General features: G+C 41.3%; 1 protein-coding gene across 2 annotated transcripts in view; it reads left to right on the top strand.

Annotated features, from left to right (window-relative positions):
* Positions 1-21,903, top strand: part of CD99L2 (CD99 molecule like 2) — a 75,992-nt gene extending 54,089 nt beyond the window's left edge. For both annotated transcript variants that reach the window (XM_075184256.1, XM_075184257.1), the window contains 5 exons: positions 6,723-6,785; positions 7,124-7,180; positions 8,124-8,243; positions 12,518-12,583; positions 17,906-21,903. In XM_075184256.1, the coding sequence (XP_075040357.1) occupies positions 6,723-6,785; positions 7,124-7,180; positions 8,124-8,243; positions 12,518-12,583; positions 17,906-17,970 (371 nt within the window). In that variant the 3' untranslated portion in view covers positions 17,971-21,903. The remainder of the gene's footprint in view (positions 1-6,722; positions 6,786-7,123; positions 7,181-8,123; positions 8,244-12,517; positions 12,584-17,905) is intronic.
* Positions 21,904-26,965: the final 5,062 nt, after the last annotated feature.

The following is a 26,965-nucleotide window of genomic DNA, read 5'->3' as shown; positions in this document are numbered from 1 at the left end:
GATGGGGATGTTAAAGTCACCGAGAATGATCGAGGGGAGATCGGAGGAGAGGTAGTGAGGAAGCCAGCTAGCAAAGTTGTCAAGGAAGAGGGAGGTGGGGCCAGGGGGGCGGTAGATGACAGTGACGCGGAGGTGGATGGGGTAGAAGAGGCGGATGGAGTGAGCTTCAAAAGAGGAGAAGGAGAGGGAGGGCTCAGGGGGAATGACACGAAAAGTACAGGTGGAGGAGAGGAGGAGGCCAACTCCACCGCCTGGGCGGGCACCAGGCCTGGCGGAGTGGGTGAAGGAGAGGCCACCATAGGAGAGGGCAGCGGGGGAAGTAGTATCAGAATCGGAGAGCCAAGTTTCAGTAACGGCAAGAAGGTTAAAGGAGTTGGATAGAAAGAGGTCGTGGATAGCAGTCAGCTTGTTGCGGACGGATCTGGCATTCCAGAGGGCACAGAAGAAAGGGGGAGAGGAGAGGGGGGAAATGGGGATGAGGTTAGCAAGATAAGCAGCGCGCGGGGGATGGCGGGGAGGAACGGGAGAGGTAGGGCGGGGGGAGAGTATGGGTATGGAGTGAGAGCGGGGAGGCATAGTAGGGAGAGAGAGTAACAGAACAGTGAGATAGTGGGGACAGTGAAAAACAGGTAAGAACAATGGCAGGAAGACAATGAAAAGGTGGAAGATAATAACGAATTAGGGCGTGGAGGGCATGGAACAACAGTACAGTGAGATAATAAGGACAATGAAGACAGGTAAGAATGATAGCAGAACAGTAAGATAATAAGGACAGCGGATAACGGGTAAGAATAAGCAGGGAGACAATAGTAAGATGGAGGACAATAACCAATTAGGGCGTGGAAGGCAAGGAATAATAGAAGGAGAGGTAATAAGGACAATGGAAATAGGCAAGAATAATAACAGGTAAAAGTAGTTGCTGGTAAATATAAAATCAGGAAAAACAAGATAAAGGCATATAAATAGTAGAATAATAACCGGTAAAAAGTAGTTACTTGTAAATGTACAATCAGGAAAAACAAAATAATGGCATATAAAATAATGTTGTATATGCAGTTGATGCAGTTAAGCCAGGGATTCAGCAGGAGAAGGGTTAACTGACAAGCCGGGTCGGTACACAGTAGATCAGTTGCTGCAGATAAGCCAGGGATTCAGCAGGAGAAGGGTTAATTGACAAGCCGGGTCGGTACACAGTAGATCAGTTGGTGCAGATAAGCCAGGGATTCAGCAGGAGAAGGGTTAATTGACAAGCCGGGTCGGTACACAGTAGATCAGTTGGTGCAGATAAGCCAGGGATTCAGCAGGAGAAGGGTTAATTGACAAGCCGGGTCGGTACACAGTAGATCAGTTGGTGCAGATAAGCCAGGGATTCAGCAGGAGAAGGGTTAACTGACAAGCCGGGTCGGTACACAATAGATCAGTTGGTGCAGATAAGCCAGGGATTCAGCAGGAGAAGGGTTAACTGACAAGCCGGGTCGGTACACAATAGATCAGTTGGTGCAGATAAGCCAGGGACTCAGCAGGAGAAGGGTTAACTGACAAGCCGGGTCGGTACACAATAGATCAGTTGATGCAGGTAAGCCAGGGATTCAGCAGAAGAAGGGTTAACTGACAAGCCGGGTCGGTACAAAGTAGATCAGTTGATGCAGGTAAGCCAGGGATTCAGCAGGAGAAGGGCTAACTGACAAGCCGGGTCGGTACACAGTAGATCAGTCGATGCAGATAAGCCAGGGATTCAGCAGGAGAAGGGTTAATTGACAAGCCGGGTTGGTACACAGTAGATCAGTTGCTGCAGATAAGCCAGGGATTCAGCAGGAGAAGGGTTAATTGACAAGCCGGGTCGGTACACAGTAGATCAGTTGGTGCAGATAAGCCAGGGATTCAGCAGGAGAAGGGTTAATTGACAAGCCGGGTCGGTACACAGTAGATCAGTTGCTGCAGATAAGCCAGGGATTCAGCAGGAGAAGGGTTAATTGACAAGCCGGGTCGGTACACAGTAGATCAGTTGCTGCAGATAAGCCAGGGATTCAGCAGGAGAAGGGTTAATTGACAAGTCGGGTCGGTACACAGTAGATCAGTTGGTGCAGATAAGCCAGGGACTCAGCAGGAGAAGGGTTAATTGACAAGCCGGGTCGGTACACAGTAGATCAGTTGGTGCAGATAAGCCAGGGATTCAGTAGGAGAAGGGCTAACTGACAAGCCGGGTCGGTACAAAGTAGATCAGTTGATGCAGATAAGCCAGGGATTCAGCAGGAGAAGGGTTAATTGACAAGCCGGGTCAGTACACAGTAGATCAGTAGATCAGTTGGTGCAGATAAGCCAGGGATTCAGCAGGAGAAGGGTTAATTGACAAGCCGGGTCGGTACACAGTAGATCAGTTGATGCAGATAAGCCAGGGATTCAGCAGGAGAAGGGTTAATTGACAAGCCGGGTCGGTACACATTAGATCAGTTGATGTAGATAAGCCAGGGATTCAGCAGGAGAAGGGTTAACTGACAAGCCGGGTCGGATATGATTCTGTTTCTCTGTTTGCTGGGGCAACTGTCATGCTGGAGACCGGACTCTAACCAGCATCCACCTGCGGAAATCCAGAGGCCCCAGCAGACAAGTGTTAAGAAAATCCACCAGCATCTTAGGTCTCTGTCAACCAGAGATGATTTCCAGCTGTTGGAATCCATGCTCCAGTCGTCAGTAAATAAAGAGCTCCTCCCTACAGGTTGATATAATAGGCCACATGGCACAAGGCCCTCTACCTTAGAGGAGCAGACAGAGAGCTCAGACAAGTCACAGTGATACAAAACACAATCAAATGAAACACATCAGACCTGACATATGCAGACATCTGGATGACCTGGACATCAAGGAGATGCAGAAACAAAATAAGGGTGTGCAGCCCCTCTCAAGGTAAAGAAGACACATTGATTTTCAAGTTGAGCTTGACAGGGCTCGTAGTCTGGGACATACCAGAGTATGTTATACACCACCTCCACTAATACACCATAACAGAAATGATCATTAAGAAAACAAAATGTATTATTTTATTATTATTACCATTTATTTATATAGCACCACTAATTCCGCAGCGCTGTACAGAGAACTCACTCACATCAGTCCCTGCCCCATTGGATCTTACAGTCTAAATTCCCTAACACACACACAGACAGACAGATAGACTAGGGTCAATTTGATAGCAGCCAATTAACCTACCAGTATGTTTTTGGAGTGTGGGAGGAAACCAGAGCACCCGGAGGAAACCCACGCAAACACTGGGAGAACATTCAAACTCCACAGATAAGGCCATGGTCGGGAATTGAATTCATGACCCCAGTGCTGTAAGACAGAGGTGCTAACCATTTAGCTACCGTACTGCCCACGCACTCTACTGTAGAGGCGCATGTTGAAACCACTCACCGATGAACGCTGTAAGAACAGCCCCACGCCAAAGGTTGGTGTTCCCACTAACGCTTCATATCTATCGTGAATGGAAGTCAGAAATATCAAATCACAATAAAACTGTTGGAACCCTACAACTCCCCTCAATACTGTGGTAGTGGGAAAATAAACTAGATCAGCCGGGAGGAATCCCTGGGCAGATGTTGGAAGAGACAACCCTGTAAAAGTGGTCCTTTGGACACACACCCTTTCTCAGTCCACCCAACAATCAATGTCCCCTACATTAAAATGTGGGAGATATCGGAGATGAATGTTGTATATAACCAATCATTCCACTCTGAAAAAGGACTTGCACTTTTCAATCAGAGCCGGGTCTCTTTAAGTCTCATACGGTACATGTAACCCGGTTTGCACCTCCATGCTGCAGTTATGTAGAAAAGCGCATTTTGTATGTTGCATTTGTATAACTAGATTACTCCAAACAATGTAAAATAAAGCTATCCCAGGATATTGCAGCAGATATTATTTATTACTACTTATTCAAATATTATTTATGGTTCTTATTTTTTATTCGTTTTGATACATTGTGATTTGTTTTCATTTGGTACTTGTTTATTACAGCTTTGTTAAATACACCTGTCACTATACTATTTTTCTTTTTACTTTAAACATTTATTTTTATCATTGAAATTTCCAGATACGATTTTCCTGCCGCTATTCATTACTAATCATGTGGTATTTACCATTAAGGTAGTTTTTTTATTTTCATTTATATGAAATATGAATAAAATGAATATTGAAATATCCATTTCAATATTTATATATTTGGGTTGAGATTTTTCATGTTCCAATTTGAGTATCGTAGTGCGTGTTATTTATTTTACATAATTTTGCTTGATGATGTTGAGTAATACTATGATTTTTTGTTTATTTTTTTTTACTTATTAATGCCATTTCTTTGTATTTTATGCTCTGGCTTATCACAGTCTTCTCTGTATTGCTTTCCCTATCTGTTGGATAATTGCATTGATTTTAGCTCTCTTTAGCCTTTAAATAGTAGTTAGTGCATGGGTTGTGTATAGCTCTTGACAAAGTTACTGTGCTAAGGATCAAAATGACGGTTGGTCATTCTCTTTTACTTACTATTGGCTAAATAAAATGATGATAATTTTGCATTTATGGTGTGCTGACTTCTCCATTTCTTTATTCCATTTAGCTCTCACATACTAAGTTAGTCTATTACAGGTAGACCAAATCTGCAGTCTAAATTTGTGACACTACCTACCCTGGCCACTGGGGGGAGTCCAGTGGACCAGAATGTAATACTTATTTAACTCCAGGATTGGGCCTACTTATGTGGCATGTGCATTGGCCAAATCCACAAGCTAAATTGGCAGGATCACCCAGACACGAATTTAAGCTGCATATTGGGGTGACTTGTGTCGTTCTTGTATATGCTTTGATCTTGGAGGGGTGTTTATTTCTATTCAAGGAGCGTGTCACAGATGTTAGTATGATTGTAAGTGAGAAAAAAATAACATTTATGAGTGGTTCAAGTGGTTATTTTAATTTAAGTTGTGAGGTCTGGAATCAGGATGCTATGCAGTGATTAGGTCTATGTGAAACCACCAGTGAAAACCTGTCTGACGCCCAGTGTGAAGATTACTGCAAACTCCGCAAACAATACTGTTGTATTGCTGGAGCAGTCTGTAGTTTCTTTTGTTTCTGCTGTATACCTTTGTATTGGAAAGACTAACGACCCCTCTGGAATTCAAATAGCTAAGAATTTTCTGGCAGATCCTATAACATTACCCCGCAGTGATGATGGACCCACCTTTAGGTGACCAGGTTGGAATCCCCACCCCTCTTACACTCGTTACACCAACAGTGGGCTACGTAGCGTATTTATGGAAGCAGAAACCATTTGTGGGTGATTGTGATTTTGAAGCAAATGCAGCAACTGGGTTGAATTGTTCCACATTGGGAAAATAACATATTGTACCTCCGGTGGAGAAAATCTAAACTGCTAGACAATCTGACGTTGCACATATATTTTGATGCTAGAAATTTTGTAAACCCTTTGGAATGTTTGTAAATGTGACATTAAATTTAATTTATTGACCAAAATGATTTAACATTATATTTCTTTGTTGGAAAAAGTATACAAACATATGCTTTCAGTAATGCTAAAACAGCAATCCCTGCCCAGTCCTGTACATTTTAACCAATTCCTCCTTACAGAACTGTTGGTGGGCTTTCTTGTATGAACACCCGACTTTAGGTCCTGCAACAACATTTCAATTGGATGAAGGTTCGGGCTTTGTCTTGGCCATTCGAAAATGTACTCTGCCATTTTTCCTGTTCTAGTTGGACCAGCCCAGTGTGTCATAGCCTGGTGCACCTGGTGCACTTTTCGTCTCACCGCATTAACAACACGAAGCACAGTATATGAGTGGTGGTACTGTGTTTACTTGGTTGATGAGGGGGTTGCAAAGACCATTAGCTTCACCATTAGCATCAGCATCATCGGTATCCTCATTGCACCAGGGATCCAGCACCTGCAAGAGATACGCCTGGAAGCAATTGTATGGCGATGTGGCCTAGTCAGAATAGGCTGCATCTCCAGGGGACGTTCACGTGTGCACTTACTATACATTAGTTGCACTTGTATGCCTTCTAATCTGCCTGTCCAGGAATAAGGGGCTCAAGTGCAACTTACGTGGAACTCAAATTTCCACATTGTTTTACGGCCCATGCAGTCCGTTTCTAGAGGCTATGTATGTATTCTTTAATTTTTTTAAAGCACTGTTGTTTACAGTTTCCTTAAGCACCAATGCATCCCCTGGTCACTGCACTGATTAACTGGGTGAACCTCTGAGGATGTGCCCGTTGTTGGTGTGAAACTAGTTACGTTGCCAGTGCACGTGCTATCCTATCCTGTGTGTTCAGGCTGCCACAAATAAAGATTAGCATTCTTTAAATAATGAGCTTCCTGCTGGTGCCTATTGTTGTATTTTTGTGTTAACTTTTTTTTCCCTGTATGACCCTGCATACCTTTTTGTGGCCCTGAATAGTTGAAAGGTCACTGAAACTTCCTGGACATATGGAAATGCCCAGAATTGAAGCTTTGAGTTTGAACGTTGTATGCCGCAACCTGGGTGCTGGGAACCAATTGAAACAGTTGATTCAGCAATAACATAAGTTCTGCTACTAAATGTAAATATCTAAGGCTACCTTTACTTTGCGTAGGTATTAAAATGTGAACAGTAATATATTAATAGAACAGACGTATAATTTGTTTATTTGAATTTTTAATATTTCATTTGCAGGAATTTCAGACTCTGATTTGGATGATATTTTCAATGATGGCTACAAACCAGATAAGGGAAAAGGTACAGTCCTCTATGATTGGTGTTCAGCTTGTGGTATATGTAGCTAAATTTGCCTATTATATATAATGCAAAATAAAATTACATTTATTTGTAATAACATATACAACATTATTCAGGAAAGAAAGTGTTTTTAAAAAATATTTAAATGCTTATATGTACTTTAGGGCTTTACTTGGTAAACAGTAATCATCACATGGGGTAATTTTTAATCAATAAATAAAGAGGATCTAGCGGTTTCTCTAACTCTAATCCAACAAGCCCCTTTGCCTTGAGCATTGCGCTTAATATGATTTGTATATAATTGTTCCACTTATTTTTATGTGTTGTCTTTTATTCAGGGGGACATGCAGGTGGTCGAGGGTCAGCAGGAAATGCTGGGGAATCCGATACCACAGGTGGGCAAAATAAAACTGAAAATCAATTATATTTTTTGTAAATAATGGTTCTTGACACTTGAAAGAGAAGCTGTCATTTGTTAGCTAATTCTTAGCATGCCCAAAAAAATATTTTTTTCTACGCTCCCTCTACTTGGCAGGGGCCATAGGGAAAACCCCTAAATGCATATGCAATTTTCTACACTGCTTGAGTCATCCCACATTCTGCAATGATCGATCAAACTGGACTTACTGTATCAACCAATGTATTACATATATATTGTATTTCTCTGCAAAGGCATAGGGGGGAATTCAATTTCCCCTGAAGTACCGCCGCGCTAAAACTATTACCGTTATTAAGGTAATAGTGCGAGTAATTATCGTTATTACGGTAGTGCTAACGCCGTCTTTTTGCTCCCTGAGCTGCAAACAGAAAGCCGGGTTAATATTACCGTAATATCAGTAATATCTATAACGCGGTGGTACTTCGGGGGGAATTGAATTCCCCCCCCTACAATACAATATACATAGAGATACAATATATATAATATGTTACTTTGGTTGATACAGTAAATCTAGTCTGCTTATTCAATTCTTGTACTGTATTCATCCATTGTCTCTGATTAAGTTACAGCATTAACCATTTGTGTCCCGGTTGCGCCAGACCTTGTGTTTGTTTAGCTTGATTAACGAACACCAAGGAAACCTGTCAATTTTGGCTTTCATTTTGCAGCATTAACACTTGAACAACACATCTCTCAGACATGAGAGTATTCTTGTTTTACTATGAAAGAAAATATATGTTCACGAGGTAATATGTCAGCATATTGTTCCTCTAAAATATTAGTTTCATTATAATGACCCTTAAAACTGTTGAAAAGTTTGCATGAACTACTCTGGATCCAGTACCACAAACCCTTGTATATTGTGACATTTTCTTATTGTACCTGCTCTGTCATGACAGGAACTGTAGCGGAAACTGGAACCATTGCCGGGATCGCAAGTGCTTTGGCTATGGCATTAATCGGCGCTGTAACCAGTTATATTTCCTATCAACAGAAGAAGTTTTGCTTCAGTATTCAACGTATGTTGTTTGTCTATTATTCCAACAGTGCCAGGGATTGGTGTTTGCAAAAGTTCTAGAACATTGAGAAACTAAAGTGTTATTTCATTAGCCTTCATAAAGTATAGGCTGTTCGATTAACCCATTCCTGCATCTGGATGTACAATATATATACACAATGGTGCGTTGTTCCTTTAGCACATCATGATGTACATATTTTTTGAATCCACTCACAGCAGAAGTTAGTGATACCTCTTGTTCTATTGCATCAGCTGGGGACGATTGATAGATAAAACCCTATACTAGGTTTCCCTAAACATTAGAAGGGACAGTTTTGAAGGGTATTTGTGAGGTTGCATTGGCTGTATGAAACAAATGAGAAAATCACGACTAAGCCTATTCTCACTATATTTCAAATGAATTCTAACCATATTGATTACAATTGACTACCCAAGACTAGCTACATGGGAGCTGAAAAAATTGTGTGTATATAAAACTCACTTGGGTACACTGAGAAACACGAAAGTCAAAACTACAGCTACAATGAAAATAAACCCCATTCCTTGTTATTTGCTCTTGTAAAAATCATACACTACGTACTCCAAGCCCACACGTTTGCTGAATACTTCTGAAGAGCAGCCACTCTCGGCTAACAGTGTAGCCCAGGGGTGGCCAGAGTCATTCAGAATTCGTCGTAGCTTGAGTTCAAGAAGCCAGCAGGGGTTTTTAATTCTATAACAATTAGTGATTTTTCTACCTAGCTTTTAAGGTTTGCCCAGCCCTGTTGTAAAAGGAAATAGGACAAACAGGGATGACTGTAATTACATCACCACATAAGTGACAACCATCAAATGTTGCCAAAAGACACTACGTTTTATTAAGGTAATTGAGCCAAACGTCTTTTCGCAAGTGCATTTCTGGGCAGGAGATAATGGGGCTTTACTAAACATGGCACAAGTCGTTTGACTAATTTACTCCATAATCCACCTCCTATAACAGAAGCTGTTTATACAGCAACACTTCTCAGTGTGGTACAGCGTTTCCTAAAGCAGTGAAAAAACAAGTGTAAATGATGTTTTCCTTAATGAACAGAAGGACGAAGATCGGATAGTAGCAACTGTCAAAATGCTATTAAGAAAGATGGTCTAGCGCACATAATAAAATAGCTCTAATGGTGTACGGCAAGCTGCAGCTATATACTATGAAATGTAATATGCCCTTCTGTCGGTGTTGCATGTTTGAATTTAGGCCTCTGCTATGACATTCCAAGGTGCCACCAGTCATACGTATACTTCCTTATTATCTTACCCAGATCAGATTTCTGCAACATTCAGAGAATGTCCTCTATAAAGATATAAAGGCGCACACCTACCTCATTCCTACCAGGTGCCACACTTAAAGCAGACAATCTCAATATTAGAGTGCAATCCCGACAGTCAGGCGTTTTAATAAGTGTGTCTTGCTCTTACTGCTGCTCGGCACCTTCCACTAGTGGACATGGCAATTCAGAAGCGCCAGGCACACCACAATGTAATGCAGCCACACCAATGGCATGCTGTGGCAATACGCTCTTTTTGGCAGTGATTGTCCTATCAAACTCCATTAAAATGTTGTGAGGTATGCATATAGAGGAACCGTATCTTCAAACCAAAAAATGTATTAAGGTTAATAATGCACATATAGTCAACAAAGTGTACACAAGTAAGCATATAACCTTATCAATTGCGTTAAATGAGTTGTCCACATAAAATTCCACCCGCTCACATGTTTATGATACCCTTATTGCTAATTTATTTTTATATTCCACTTACCTAGCAGGTGGGTGTTAGGTGAAGAAAAGCATAGGCAAATCCGCTCTACTAAAACCCAAGTGGGGTGACCCATCCCTTGACTGTTCTAGGCCATAAAACCCCACTCTTCCTCGCTTGGCTCATTAGCTGGGAGCCGCCCACACAGATAGTGCCCTGTATAATCCCCCCCCAATGGGGCAGCGTTACTAACAATGAACCTTCCTTTTGGGGGAGAGCGCTCTACCGCCACACGAATGCATCATCTATTTGGTATAGTTCCCCGCCAAGCCGAGACCCTTCTGAAAGGAGAAACATGTTAGACATGCAAATCAAGAACCACAAACCGTAACAGGCTCTGTTCTTGGTGGACGGGACAATTACCAGTGACAAGAGGAAGAGTTTTCACATAGGGTTATGTTTATTAAACTTCCCCTGTAACCGCTTCTGATTGGCCAGTGCCTGGCAACTACACACAGACTAAAACATTAACTCTCGCATGGCCCACAGTGCAGGATCACACACGACCTAGGTGCCGCCCTCAGTTAGCTTAACTAGGCTTTGTTATGTGGAATCAATTGCCATCGTATATAGTATAGGGGAATGAATTGTCTAGAAATGTAAATGCTGTGCTCCTACACCACTTGGACAAACGAGGTAGTTGATTAGGGCAGCATACAAATGGTTTTATGTTAAATTTATCACATGCATGCTTATACTGCATCTTCATTATGTAGTCATTTTAAAACATAAATAAAATAAACATGATATAAAATGATTTGTTCTAGTAAGTACTTAGGCTAGGTACACACTTGAGCGTTTTCATCTAATAAAATGGCAAATCAGCCGACATACGACCGTCCGGTCAGAAGTCAGGTTAGTGTGTATAGTGACACAATGGTCGAAAATCGTTCCAAAGTGTCGATTGTTGGCCCATTTGGTTGGTCGCACTGTTTAATATTTTCTGCCCAATACACCTAACGATCATGTAGTGTGTTTAATTTTCCAATCGATCCACGACCAACTGCTGATAGTTCCTCGAGCTGCGACTTCTTTGGGGGCGTGTGTATGCTAATTTCTGTTGCCTGTACCAGTCCCACGTGGTGCGGTGTCCACACATCACTCGTTTGGTAATTAGGTGCGTCTAGCGGTAAAGCAATAGCAGGTGTCTATTGCATTAATGCGTGTAGCATATGTCTCATATTTTGGGTCTGTACTTGCAGTCTTCTTGCCACAGTGAGCAGAAAAAGAGCAGTTGCTTGTTGTTCTTCCACAGTAATCATATTAGTAAAAAAAATTGTTTATGTGCGATTGCGAACGAATGTACAATGTATATGTGCAGGCGAAAACTTGGTACCTTTGCTTTTTTTTATGAAGTTTGGGGTAGTTACTATTGAACATGCTCTGCCCCTTATTTAAATTTCTTGGGGATATCGTTACATGGACCTCATAAGTCACTTCAGTGTGTACAAAATTCTAATCTTTGTTCACAACAATATGGCTGTGAAAAGTCTCTGTCTGGACGATCGGTCTTTCGTTAATCATCTAAAATGTGACTAGTGTGTACATGTTAATTGACCGAGTGATTGGACCTTTGGTCGAAGGTAAAGTCGTTGTAGATAACACGTCAGTCAGAAAATTCTTCAGTGTGTACCTAGCCTCAATCTTAGTCTCAGGCCTCCAACCTCACTATGGGGGGTTGGTAATAGCCAAAGCCAGGGGTAATTATTTTTACCCCAACGCCTTAATAGCATTGTAGGTGACTGGGAAGAGCAGAGGCCACTGGAGGAGTGCTATACTATTGAGTGCTAGCACTAAAAAATCCAGGAAGTAATAACGTGTTAACAGTGGTTTTAAGTCCTTTAATACAATACTTGTCGATTATGTTTTTCACCACCTGTGAAAAAGATTTTAAGCCTTTAATTTTAATGCTCAAAATGTAAGTGAATTGCCCACTTACTGTGCTTGGTTGGTTTCATAATGCTTACCACAAGCCCTTTTTGAAAACAAATGCACAGTTCTGTACATGGCTGTATTCAGGACTCCTTGCACACAGGCATCTACAGACTGCTGCACAGCATTATTTTATCCTTGGAACAGAAAACATCCAATGAGCCATGCAGAAGAAACATTTTTTTTTTTTTTTTTTTCTGCCTGCAGCACAAAGAAAATGATATCTGAAGCCAGCAAGGACAGCTGCGTTAATGCTGCTCAGAATAGGTATAATGGCTCTCGGTACCTCACATCATAATCTGCCTGTTTTTTTATACTAAATTTTGAGAACAATTTGTCCGGAAGAAAAACATCACAAACATTCTAGCGGTTATCTTTATTTAGTAACTGCCGCTGTGAGAGACAAGGTCTCCAGCGACCAGGCCTCCACTTATACAAAATAATCACAGCTATTTACACGCATTGCATTTGTGTAGCTGTAGGTGGTGGGAATTCAGACAGCTGCTTGATAAGACCCTTCATAATAGTGTTATCTTATATGCCTTTATTTAACAGAAGGACTTAATGCCGAGTATGTGAAAGGAGAACACATGGAGGCCGTTGTGTCAGAAGAACCACAAGGTGGGATCTCAATTGAATTGTTGACTCTAAAATTGCTTTGTGTTGTTTTCCCCTGTACTGTACTTGGTGCAAGGGATTTACTCTCTGGCCTGTCCACGACCTGTTTATTTTTTTATTTTTTTATTTTTTCTTGGGGGGGGGGGGGGGGGAATTTAAGGAAAGTTGTGTACAAAATGTAGAAATATCTCACATATGGAAGACTAGCATGGCTGATATACACTTCATCATCATCATCACCATTTATTTGTATAACGCCACTGATTCCGCAGCGCTGTACAGAGAACTCGCTCACATCAGTCCCTGTCCCATTGGAGCTTACAGTCTAAATTCCCTAACACACACAGACACAGACAGACAGAGAGAGACAGAGACTAGGGTCAATTTTGATAGCAGCTAATTAACCTACTAGTATGTTTTTGGAGTGTGGGAGGAAACCGGAGCACCTGGAGGAAACCCACGCAAACACGGGGAGAACATTCAAATTCCACACAGATAAGGCCATGGTCAGGAATTGAACTCAAGACCACAGAGGCAGAAGTGCTAACCACTTAGCCACCGTGCAGCCCGCTTGTTTACTGAATGCCCAATGATGAATACAATGGTGCTCATTTAGAGTTGTACGAATGTCTGGAGTTTTTTCTTGGCATATTATATACATTTCCATATAGATACTGCGCATATGTCCGTATATACATTTTTGCATGTCATTAACGATCATGACTGTCAGCGGAACCATGTAGTTGTTTCTGATTGGCTGATTGCATCTTGACCCCTCCAGCTGTTACTTCGATTATAAGTGCAACGTTAAAAATATATCACATTGCGTCCGTCTATTTGCATTACCTGACATTTCTTATTGGACTACTGCAGGGAATTCTCATTTGATTTTTAAAGGGAAAAACAAACATTATCTATTTTAACTTATTTTTAACTTGTTTAAGTTGCATTTTATATTTGAAATGCAACCTTCACATTTATTAATAACTCCAATAGACAATATTCTCTTGTTTATATGATTGGATATAGATAAGGTAATACGACTTTATAATTTACTACTAACACTGTGAAGCTGCTTTTCTTTGCTTTTTCTACGTTAATGGCGAACGCATACACACTTGTATACCTGGCTAATGCTATTATTTGTGAGCCGGACTCCTCTTGATATGTTCAACCAAACATGTTCAGGATAATACACTTTTTTTGTGTACGTCTCTTCCCTGCGTATGTTTTGGTGCCCATATGTGCCCTCCTCTAGATGAGCCCGTGTCCGTGTCTAATTATAAATCAGACCTTGTTTTAGTAGAGGAATAAAAATCTCAAATGCTAGTAAAACAAGAAGTATTTTTGGGAGTGAAAAGGTAAATTCACGTTTTTTAAAACTTACACTACAGTATTCCTCAAACACTAACTAGCATTTTTTTGAATAGGAACCTCGCACCACCACTCAATGTCTTCTCAAATTCCTGTCCAAGGAATATTCTCTCCACAATAAGCTTATACATTGGTGCTACCCAGAGGCGGAACTAGTGAGCTGTTGGTCCTGGTGCAGGGAAGCGGGGTCCACAGCTCGCTAGTTCCCCATGCAGCGGGCCCCATTATCTCCATGGGCCCCGGTGCAGGGAAGCAGGGCCCACAGCTTGCTAGTTCCCCATGCAGCGGGCCCCACAGCTTGCTAGTTCCCCATGCAGCGGGCCCCATTATCTCCATGGGCCCCGGTGCAGGTAAACGGGGCCAGCAGCTCACTAGTTCCCTGTGCAGCAGGCCCCATTATCTCCATGGACCCCGGTGCAGGTAAGCGGGGCCAGCAGCTCACTAGTTCCCCATGCAGCGGGCCCCATTATCTCCATGGACCCCGTTGCAGGTAAGCGGGGCCAGCAGCTCACTAGTTCCCCGTGCAGCAGGCCCCATTATCTCCATGGGCCCCGATACAGGGAAGCGGGGCCCACAGCTTGCTAGTTCCCTGTGCAGCTGGCCCCCATATCTCCATGGACCCGGTGCAGGGAAGCAGGGCCCACAGCTCGCTAGTTCCCAGTGCAGTGGGCCCCATTATCTCCATGGGCCCCGAGGCCCCACACCTGCTGCACCAATGGTAGTTCTGCTACTGGAGCTAGCTCTCCCTGCTGCACTGGGCTGAATTTCTATCATAAACCGGAACCAGGTCTTATTACAAATAATTACCCATATAACTGAACTATTAATGTTCTTTTGACATTATAATGAATGAGAGCCAGGGTTGTCAGTCCTGCAAGACACCAGTAAAGATCAGCCTTATCTCCATCATTCAAATGAACTTAGATTTAAGATTATAACTTGACTTACTTGACACTGGGTACAATGCAGCGGCACTCAGAGAATATTGGGGGGAGGTTGTTCAATTAGAAACATTGATAATTAGGGTTAGGAGGAATACTGTGGTAAAAATTAGGGCGGGGGGGGAATAGCCTTTAAGTGATTGATCTGTAATGTTTGTCTTGCCTTTTGCAGCCATGTTAATGGGCTAGTATATGCCTCAGCGTTGATGGTCATGTACTAGCATGCTCAGTTGTTATAAAACATGAGTGTATGATCGATGTGTATATCAGGGCTGATTAACAGTCAGCTGGTGCTCACCAAATCCTATTTACAAAATCATAATCTCATGTGACAAATAACACATAGTACATTTTTAATGTCCTACAACAAAAAATGAGTCAATATATAAAAGCCATGTTTTATAAAGTAAGTACCCCCCCCCCCCCCACACACACACACACAATTCAATAGCTTGTAGAACCACTTTTAGAAGCTATAACTTGCAGAAAATGTTTTCTGTATGATTTCCTCAGTTTCTTACATCGTGTTTGAGGAATTTTGGCCCACTCCTCCTTACAGCACTACCTCAGTTCATTGATGTTAGAGGCCATTCATTTATGCACAGTTGTCTTAAGGTTCCCGCCTCAGTGGGGTTAAGGTCTGGATGTAATTTGGCAATTCCAAAACCTTGATTGTATTCTTTCTCAGCCATTTAGTTATATATGTGTTGGCGTGCTTAGGATATTGTTATGAGGTTCTTGTTGTGATTGGTTTTCAGATCAATCCACTTTGGTCTCATCTGTCCAGATGATATTGTTCCAGAAGTCTCATGTTTCCTTCAGATGAAACTTCAAACCTAACCCATACTTCAATGTTTATTTTTATTTTTCTTTTTTTTCTTTGGGGGGGTGGGAAGGGGGTGGAAGTGAAGAGGGTTTCTCCTTCCATGAAAAACATGCTTGTCCAGCCTTTTTCTGATGGTAGAAATCTAACATTTATAGTGTTGACCGAGACCTGGATGTAGCTGCCATTCATCAGTAACTGGAATGAGTCTGCTAGAACCTATAGCAGCCCCCTTTCCCATTTAAGTCATATGCTCACCAGTACTCCAATGCCCCCAGGACTTAGCAGGTAGTGGTAGGGGCTCATACCAGCTCTGCCATTGATGCACGATATAAATTGTAAACAGAGTAGTGGCGTATTGGGCAGGACAAGTGTAGCCATGGGTGTCCAGCTACTCCAGAGGTAGATAAGGAACCAGGTAATGGAGCAGGCAGTGCAGGGTACAGTCCCAGGTCGAGTTCAGGGTACGTTGCTATTGGCCACAGTCAGAGCCCACTTGGCGGTCAGTGTCCAGGCAGGATTCAAGGTGCAAGCAGCGATCAGAGTTTTATTGTTTGTTTTTAAAGCAATTAATATATAAATCACTATGGGGCATATTCAGTTAGCCGCGATGCGCACTGATTCCGGTACCTCCCCACTCCCCTGTGGGGGTGGGTGGAGAACTCTGCCATGTTACATCGCTGTGGAGTGCCTTCACGACCGTTCCGGAGGCACTTCGCGGCTAATTGAATATGCCCCTCAGTGTCGGCATAAACCTTTGTTTCCCTGCTTTCTTATTTGTTTTGGGAGTCAGATCTTTTAAAAATGGAAACTCAGGAAGGTTTTAACTGAACATCCTGAGTACACTTGTTACAGAAGCTCGGATATCGCCTACAGGAGATACCTTGCCGTTTGCAGGTGCGCTTACCCAAATCTAGCTATATTGTGGAAAAGTCTCCTACTTATCTATATACCGACACAGTAATTTATATGTTTGTTTTAGAGCCCCGGGGTTTTTTCACATACCCAGTGACCGTAACTGTCCTGGCTTCACTCTCTCAGATGATTTTATTTGTACACATATCTCGTTAATCTAAAGGGGCGTACCTTGGTTTCACTCATTTCTAGACAGAGTAACACACAGTGTGGCTACAACGATCACCTATATAGTGAGACTGAACTCCCGGCACTATAAATGGCAGGGGGACAGCTTAGCTCTCTCTAGTGAATCCATCATGTAATCACACTGCTTTAATAGACACACTGGTAGTAGATTGCTGAAGACACAGCAGGGTGCGCCTCTCTGCCACCAATATGGACAGTTTCCTGGGATGTGCACTTCTGGGGAGATTGGCAGCTGTCTTCAGTATTCTCCATTTGTAAATAATCTATCACACTGTAAAGTGATGGACTTCACGTTTTTTAACATGATGTTTTAACGCTTTCCAGACTGATAATTTCAGGTAATTGCGAATATTATGTTTTGCATTGGTAGAGATGGAGCTACAAAAAGTTCTGCTTCTATATAAAGGTGGTAGCACTTCCTGATGATCATATAATGACATTGAATGAACTCCCATTAGCAGCACATGGCTCAAATGATGTTCTGTATTTATATGGCTGCAGTAAGGGTGTACTTACTTTCTCATATATGACTACTTCATGTTGGCTTATGTTTTCTTGAATAAATAATGACAAGTGAAATCTGTCATGAGTTATTTGTTACAGGACTAGAGGGTTGTTATAATGCCCTGTCATGTAAAGTACACAGATTTGTAAGAGGTTGTACTGTTTCCACATGGCTGTATGATTGGTAAATGCTCTTCAATAAACGTTTATTTTCACCTAGTAGCAAAAAAATACTTAGGGGTATATTTACTAAACGGCGGGTTTGAAAAAGTGGAGATGTGGCCTATAGCAACCAATCAGATTCTAGTTATTTAGTACATTCTACAAAATGATAACTAGAATCTGATTGGTTGCTATAGGCCACATCTCCACTTTTTCAAACCCGCAGTTTAGTAAATATACCCATAAGAGATTAATGAAACGTCAGTTATGCTAGGCTTTATATGCCTGCCCCATGTTTCCTGCTAACTTTAATAAAGTTTAGTCTTAGGCAACATCTGTGACTTGCCTGGGAAAATTATTGGATTTAGTCGTAGGCTGTAACTTAACCACAATCTACTTCTATTTTTTTTTTTTCAGTGAAATATTCTGCTCTGGAACATCAGTCTGCAGTTCCTCCTTCAGGAGACCCATCAAAAGTGTGAACACCGCAGTCTTCATAGGATGTTACATTGCCAGCTACACATGTTCTATTTCCACCTGCACATTCTGGCTCCGTAAAGCACTGTGTAATAGGATAGTAATATATAATAGTAAAGGATAATAATTTATGAAAACTGGTGCAAAGGAAAAGATGGTGTTACCTATAACAAATAAGATGTTTGCTTTCATTTTCTAAACCACACTAGAAAGATGACTGTTGAAATCAGGTTGTTAGGGAAACTCCAAACTTTTTTTTTTTTTTTTTAACACCACCATTTTCCATAAATATTCCCTGAAATGTCTCTGGAGCCTGTATTTTTATTTAATGTTTTTATTTATTGAGCTCAGCAGCTTATCGTATGTTTAGTGCTTTGTGTCCTTCATATTGGAATGTTCCGTTTATTAAAGAGTTCCATGTTTACATTTTATTTATAGTTGTGGGAGAGGCCTTAATGGTCAGAACGTCATGAGAAAGGTGATGTGTAAATGTACCGATAACCTCTTTACCTGCCTCTGTGTAGCTGCCTAAGGGATTGTGCTTAATTTGATGTGTGATTTTATGACGAGTAGAAAACCATGAGAATAGGCCACAATAATCAAGATGAAGAAGTTATAGTTCACTTCCTGAGGAGTACCATATATACATATACCATGAAATGTGTGTAATTACCAAGTAGAAGGCATGTGTTCTGTACTGGTGGGAGTAACTGCTTTGTCAGAGAACTCATATACTGCACATTTATTGTGTAAATACTGTTGTACTAATTATTTTTGGGTGGAGACCGCAGTAACTGGCACGGTGAATCTATGTTGGCGTGAATGTTTTCCAGGCACGTTGCTGATTGCTAATTAAACATGACTGGTCATTCTCGCTTCATAGAGGCCTCCAAATCTTGCTTTCCTGCCCACAGGTCAGTCTTTTTTATTTTATCCTATTTTTTTGCCGACCTATAGAACAAACATATTTTAAATACTACGGGAAACTCAAAAAGACTTTCCTCTAGCTTTAGAACACTTGTGTTGGAGAAATAGAATCATGAATTTTGATGTAAATATGACATGATCTAATAGACAAAGCTATTGCATAATACTATACCCTTTGCCATGTACCGCTAGGAGTAGTCACTGTGTACAATTTTTAACAATTGAATTATTTAAAGTGATTTGTTTTCAAAGCCACTCATAACCTACAAAAACATGTCAGATGGTTTGGCTTGCCATTTTGGTCATGGTGGCTATACCTAAATTTTGGTGCCTTGATAATTGGATCATTCAGTTTTAAAATTGAGGTACACCTTTTACAGGGAAAATTATATTTTATAGTAATTCTTATAACATACCTGTCTTAACATACAGTAGGGGCTTAAATAATATTCAACCTATCAGTTCACTAGGAACAAGTGACATCACCAAGGCGTGACTCATTCACAAATGGCCGCCTCTACTGTGTGTAGGCTACAGGGGTATTCAAATAAAGAAAAAGTCCTTCCCTGGACATCAGCCACACGTATCACCATGCAGGGTTCATTGAGAAACCTTCATTTTGAATATTCTATATTCTATAATTTGACAGGCTCGTGTGTAGTCTTTTAAATCCAGAGAGGCATGAGGAAGCAGGGCTGTGGGGGTATAGGACCCAATTTGATGAGGTCAGAAAATAGTATAGATGTTAAGTAAATGAATGTAAGTATTATATAGATTTAGTTACCCTGTAAACAGCACAAACTCAACTTCTGTTTTAGTGCATTATAAACACAAGTGTAAACTGCAGAACACAACGATCTGTCCTATAGAAGTATTTAATGTCGGTGAATGTACTGTTGCTTTCCATGGTGCTAGACAGAGTTGTTCATACAGACATGCTTACTACACGCTGCGGCCTATTAGTGCATATTGTCTAAGGCCATGGTTCTGTTGGTGTGTGGTCACACATGCAGTGATGCCTGATAATTCTATCATTACCATGGCGACTCCTCCCCAGCCACGCCCAATGCGTAGCCATCTGAACGCAGATATGGAGGAAGGAATGGAAATGTGCCACTTTTCCCTTCAAATAATACGTCTCTTTGTTCTTATCCCTCTATGTAAACCTGTTGGAATGGCCCAACAAAGTTTACAGGGAGAGTAAAGGGGGAGCGATCATGAAAATGTAAATTTAATGTAATCAAGCCCCATATTTTCCCTGTTTGTATGTATTATTGGGTATGTGCAGTACAGCACAAGTAGTTAGTTTTAGTAATGCGGATGTTCAGAAATACATTTTAGTTCTTGCACAATCTTGCTCTGCTTTATAGATTTGGAATTACTGTGTGTTCTGGATACAGAGTCTGTGTTGCAGCTAATGTCTCACTCAGTGATGGCTCAGACGACCCGAGCTGTGGAGGACACTATTGGCTAATTAGTGAGAACGCAGCAGACTATTGTTTTACAATGCAACAAATCATTGAGAGAACAGACATAGTAAGACCCTCACCACCACTGTCCAGGAGTATTTACTGCAATACTATAGACAAAATCATGAATTTGCATTTTACTAAACATACTTCATGGACCTCTATGATGCAATATTTCCTTAAGTTTTCTCTTGGTTTGTTCCAAATGGAATGCAATCCAAAGAAACACTGTGTAGACAGGCCCATACACAGAGCGATCCAGCCACTGAAACTGACATCTGTCGACACTATCGGTGCATTCAGGCATTAACCACATTCATGGTCCGATCCTAACACTCACTACATTTACCACTTATCCCTACAAACGTCTGATAGATCAGATGTTGATTGAGATTGGCGGTCTTTGTGATCCCATACACTACACATACAGGTCGCAAAATGGTCTTGTTGGCTGTCTAAACCACTAGACTGCACCTTAAATCTCAATGACGTGTCACTGATGCATTCAATAGGCATGTACTGGTAGCCTGATTCTGGCTACAAGAATGAATGGAGCAAGATATATATTATAACATGACATCTGTATTTCCAGAAACACAGTGACCCTGCATACACAATCGGTAAAACAGAGAAAAAAATGTTAACATTCTTGTAATAACTGGTAAGACAATGGAGGATATAGAATAAAACCACCTATTAAATCCAAGGCACAAATACAGCAAACAAACTGTTCTAAACCTGTGCTGTATTGATAAGTCCATGCTTGCCTTGCTCTCAAATGTTGACATAGCTAAAATAGAACTAAAATGCACTTTAAAGTATCATAGGCTAGTACAGGATAGAAGTACTCCCACCTGCTGGCTAGAGGAGAAAGTGCACAGTACTCATGAGGGTTTTCTCTTTAGCATATTGAGTTGTAAGTTTGCAGCTTTCAGAGTAGGAAGCATGGGTTTTATAAATGTCTCTCATTTATTAAAAACAAAAATATATAGTCAACACACTTTTACATGAGCGTCCCTTTAAGTATACATTATGCACAATTTTTGATAATACTCTCCCTTTAAGAGTAACCTATAATGATTTTCTTTTAATACATTCTCATGTTGAGAGCTTGATTTGTTAGATGAAAGTACAGCTGCTGCGCATTAAACCTGTGTTTGCATTTGACCCCTAATCTTTTTTTTTTTTTTTTCTTGCTCTTTTTAAATCAAATTCGGGTTTCACATTCACACAGAATTTTTAAGCATGTTTTATTACTTATACTGACAGTGACTGATGGATGCAAGAATATGCAACTAATTTGTAGTCTGTACGTGCAAATCTGATCCTCAACAAGAACATTCTGACTGTTAAGGAAATTATATGGATGTGCAGTTAAATAATCAATAGTCTGCGTCTCTCACTCAGGAGCAGGTCACCAAATGCAATTAATGTGAATTTTGTAAAACTGCTTCTGTTTAGGATATTAAACACCTGCAGACAGTTACAGTTGGATGAAATGAATTGTAATGTGATGCCGAATAAAAGAATTATAAATATTAAGCCTTGTGCTGTTTTCATTTGAAGTGAAGAGACATATTTAGCAAAGGGACATGAATCATGGCCATTTTGCTGAATCACACCAACCACACATTTTCTCTGTTTAATTGTTGTTAATGTAGGTGGTGCATATGTAAGACGTCGTTTTGAAAGGTCTATGTATAGTGTATGAGCAAATTGTATCTGCCTGTTCTCAGTTATGTGTTTTGTCCTCTGAACCACGGCCAAATTCCTATTGTTGTCCTGTCACTCCTCAGTGATGTGAATCGTCATCAGACAAGCCCCACTTATGAGTTAGATTTATGTGAGAGCTCTAAGAGAAAATACAAAATATCAATAAGCATCCCCTCCCCCAATTAGTAAGACAGCGTGGGACCCTTTGTGCTTAGAATTCCAGCAGCACCAGTAATAGCTGTTTCTCCAAGCATAAAAGCTTATTTACAATCCACGCAGAATGCTTGTGGACCCTGCTGATTAGACAAACTGCACAGCCCTCTAATCAGCTGATTCCCAGTCAATGCAGTCTGTACTATCAACACTACTAAGGGTTTTGGTTTTCAAATTTTTCCATGCAAAAAAATACAAAGGGAAAATGTTTAAAAAGGGGCTTATAATGCTAAGTTCTACATACAACCTTTTATTATAAACTGAGCGGACTTCAAGGCTTGGGACAGAACAAGAATATGTGAAATCTTTTTGAAACTATACTACTACCACCTAGGATATTATTTTTCTCATCCCTCCCTGGTTTCATCCAGGGCTGTGAGACATGTAGCAGACCTCAGGCTTAGGCTAAGGGGAGAGGCCACTTTAGGAAACTATGTGCAATTTTAAGTCCCATATGCAAATCTAAGTAGCACAATATCTTTTATTTATCCTATATTTGGGAGGTTATTAGCACAAAACTCTGCCACTTGTGATGTGGTACAGGTCACCATTCTTGTTCAGCTAAAATGTATTTTAGGTATAAACCTGTCTGTAATTGGGAAATAATGACAATCTTTTATCTTCTTCATTTTCACCCATAAGCTTCTAGGGGGGACCTAATACCTGCTATATGGGGGAGGTTTAATGATGATGAGAAGGGTTAAATTACATACATTTGCTTAACTATGGTCTTGTAAACAACATAAGAAGAATGAACCATGCCCAGGAATAGGCCATCAGTGATGGGCCGGACACCCATATCTCTGGTGACTGTACACTGCAGATCCACAAATCTCGGGTGGTTACACATTGTATTCCCCAAATCTCAGGTAGCTGTACAATGCAACCACTGATTTGAGGTCTACAGACCTTAGGTGGTTATACAATGCAAACCCATCCCTCAATAATTTACCTTTCTGATACTAGTGGAATGCTACAATACTCTGTCCTTCACAATCCTTCCTGCAAGGTGACCACTGCACTTGTTCAGGCCATTCAAGGCAGTTGCACATAGCAAACCGCAACACTAGGATGTGTGGCCAGACATCAAGTGCAATATCTACCTTATGTCCCAGCATGCAGCTGCTCTGATAGGTCAGACAGCTCACAACATAGACTAATTGAATGAGAGCACATTCTCATAACAAGAAGAGTGGCGCCCGGTAGAATAGAGCTACAGGATAAAGCCTTCATCCCTCGTGGGGCATTACCCGTGCCCCAGACTCCTAATGGCAGCCCTGTGTATATTTTACCCAAACACTTATGTTCAGCTATTTTAGACACATTAATGGTAACTAATTGTATTGCATCAATAAATTACCTATTTAAAATGACAGTATGTAGTGTGCTGTGTACAACACACGTTAGATTATGGCAGAAAAATATATACCTGACATGGATGGTTTGCCTACACATTGCAATAGTGAATACTTTCATGCTGTGGTCAGAAATATATATATATATATATATATATATATATATATATATATATATATATATATAATATATATACCGACTCATATGCACTCAGTGTTTTAGGGAAACGGCCCACGTAAATAAAAAAAAAAGTGCTTATGTTGAGTCAGACACATCTCCTAATGCGTCCAGCTAAAAAACCCATAGCATTTACACCAGCTGTATGTCAGGTATAACAAGTGTGTATATTTATACCCCACACTATACTCCTGCAGAAACTTATACTCATAAATAGTACACTTTAGGTAAACAGAGCTGAAGTGGGGTTTTTTTTTTAGTGGCCTTCTGTCCATTTCAAGCAAAACAAGAAAGGAGATGCAAAGAATCCGGTTTTGCAAACTTCCAAAGATGGTGAGGCTAACAACATATCTACATACTGTACAAGCACAACCTGGTGGAAAAACTATGTCATCTACAAAAGCAGGTAACAGTTTGGTTAACAGCTCTAAAGTCTTGTACAAATCTGTAAGCATTCTTGGCTGGCTCCTTTACAGGAAATATGGGGATGTTACACAGTGGTATTGTGGGAATAATGACACACTACATAGTCAAGAGTATGTGGACACCAGAACATCTCATTACCAAACCATGGGCATTAATATGGAGTTGCCCCCTCTCCTTTGCTGCTATAACAGCCTCCACTCTTCTAGGAAGACTTTCCACTAGATTTTGGAACATGTCTGCAAAGATTCACATCCGTTCTGCCACAAAAGCATTAGTGAGGTCACTAATTTTGGTCGATAAGGCCTGGCTCGTAATCAACGTTCCGATTCATCCCAAAGGTGTTCAATGAAATTAAGGTCAGGGCTTTGTGCAGGCGAATGAAGTTCTTTCACACCAAACTTGGGATACAATTTTTTTATGGACCTCGCTGTCATAGGGACCACGAGGGATGAGTATGATCTTGCTGTCTTGGCTGGGATTGGCTTGACTCCACCCAGAGGAGTGGAGTCTAACAGAGCGGAAGGTAATTCACCAGGGATCCCTGCAAGGAGATTTGGGTTTAGCGGCTTCCATCCTGCAGGTCGCAGCCCTCTAGGGAAGTTCCTAGTGAGACAGGACAGAGAAGTGACTCGAAAGGTGAGGGGAATTCCCAATACCTACCGGAGGTAGAATGAGATGAGACCCTAAGAAGGGTGGAGAACAGGAGTCTATAGCAGTACCCTGGAGAGGAGGAGGCGTTGATCCAGGATAGTGCCATCCACAAGTGAAGCAGGTAAGCAGAGATCAGCGGTGCACAGGATATACAGCAGACGATGAACCACAGCTATTACCACTAGGGAGTGGAACAGATCAGCGGAGGTCAGCGGTGAATACAGGATAGATAGTGGGCGTTGATCACAGCGAGAAGGGAGCTGCTTCCAGGTCAGGTGTAAACTCGAAGAACCAGCACTGAGAGGTGAGAGGAGGAGCCTTATAAAGGAGTGCCAACCAATGGAAAGACAGCAATTAAAAACCGGTGAGGTGTTTTCCACAGGCGCATACTGTCGCCAACAGAATGGCATGCAAGATAGGGAGAATCAGGATGAGGACAGACGCGCCGATCCTCGAGTGGTGGTCCCAGGAGGTCTGTGTGAGACAGTACCCCCCCCCCCCCCCTTTAAAGGTGGTCACTGAACACCTAGGACCAGGTTTCCTGGGGAATTTAGTATGGATCTTCTTTAATAGAAGGGGTGCATTGACATTAGATGCCCACACTCATGATCGTTCACCAGGGCCGAAGCCTTTCTAATCAACAAGGTATTTAACAACCCCTCTGGAGTACTTGGAGTCCAGTAGCTGCTTGATCTCGAATTCCTCGGTTTGTTGAAGCTCAGGATGAGGAGAGGAATCAACGGGAGAGGAAAAACAAACGACTGATGACCAGAGGTTTTAATAGCGAAATATGGAAAGCATTACTAATCCGTAGAGCTGAGGGAAGCTGAAGCTTAAAGCAAACAGAAGAGATGACTCAAGAAATCTTGTAGGGACCAATGTACTGGGGAGCAAATTTCATACAAGGCACTCTGAGACGAATATTCTTAGTAGATAGCCAAACCCTGTCACCAATCCTCAGGGGAGGAACAGCTCTGCGCTTCCTATCAGCAAATAATTTATAACGAGAGGAGGATTTCTTCAGGGCCCTTCAAACTTGTACCCATGTGGAGAGAAAATCCTTCTGTAAGGAATTAACTGCAGGAACCTGGGTGGATGGTAGAGATGAAAATTCTGGAATTCGGGGATGTACACAATAGACAATAGACAATGGGGTCGCTGAGGTGGACTCATGAAAGGCATTATTATGCACAAATTCGGCCCATGGTAACATATCGACCCAATTATCTTGGTTAGCCGATGAGAAAATCTTGAGAAAGGTCTCCAGGTCCTGATTGACCCTCTCCATTTGGCCACAGGGGTGGGGAACAATTAGGGTCTGGGTCCTCTGTTTCATTGACTTTTATTATTATCACATTTATAATTCTTATATGGTTTTTCTATATATCAATATATTGTATGTATATCTTATGGTTATTGTTTTATATTTTTAATTAATTTTGGGATATTTTTCCCTTATATGCATTTGCTTATTATATTTTATTTGTTCTGAATCATATAGGGCCATTTCATATTGGCTTATAGGGCCATTTCATATTGGCTTAATAAAAATGTTTATCTTTATTTTGGGTTGTCTTTCACATTTGCCGACTGGTTTAATTTTTACATTTTATTCCTGGTATATTTGCGCTGGACATTTTCTCTTGTGGAACCATATCAAAAGTCTCTTCCGAAGGTAGGAGCGAACGAATGTTTAGTGGGGGGAGTGGATAACTTGACAGCAATGACACATTTTGGATCCAGAATGGGATGCTCAAGAAAATCCTCAGGTTCAGAGTTCTCAAATGATTGAAATAACACATCAGCCGTCTTATTCTTCTGACCAGGCTTGAAAGTAACATGAAGGATGAAACATGAAAAGAAGAGCGACCAGCGAGCTTGACGAGTATTTAGACACTGTGCTGATGTGTCGGGCCCCTTCCAGAAGATAACGCCATTCGCTCAAGGTTAGTTTAATGGCTAGTAGCTCCTTGTCACCTATGGAATAGTTCCTTTCAGCTGGTAGAAATTTACAGGAATAAAAGGCACAGGGGTGAAGTTTTGACTGGATCTTTGAGAAAGAACTGTT

Source organism: Mixophyes fleayi, chromosome 9 (assembly GCF_038048845.1).
Source record: "Mixophyes fleayi isolate aMixFle1 chromosome 9, aMixFle1.hap1, whole genome shotgun sequence".
NCBI classification, from domain to species: domain Eukaryota; kingdom Metazoa; phylum Chordata; class Amphibia; order Anura; family Limnodynastidae; genus Mixophyes; species Mixophyes fleayi.
This window is presented reverse-complemented; position numbering and strand designations above follow the sequence as displayed.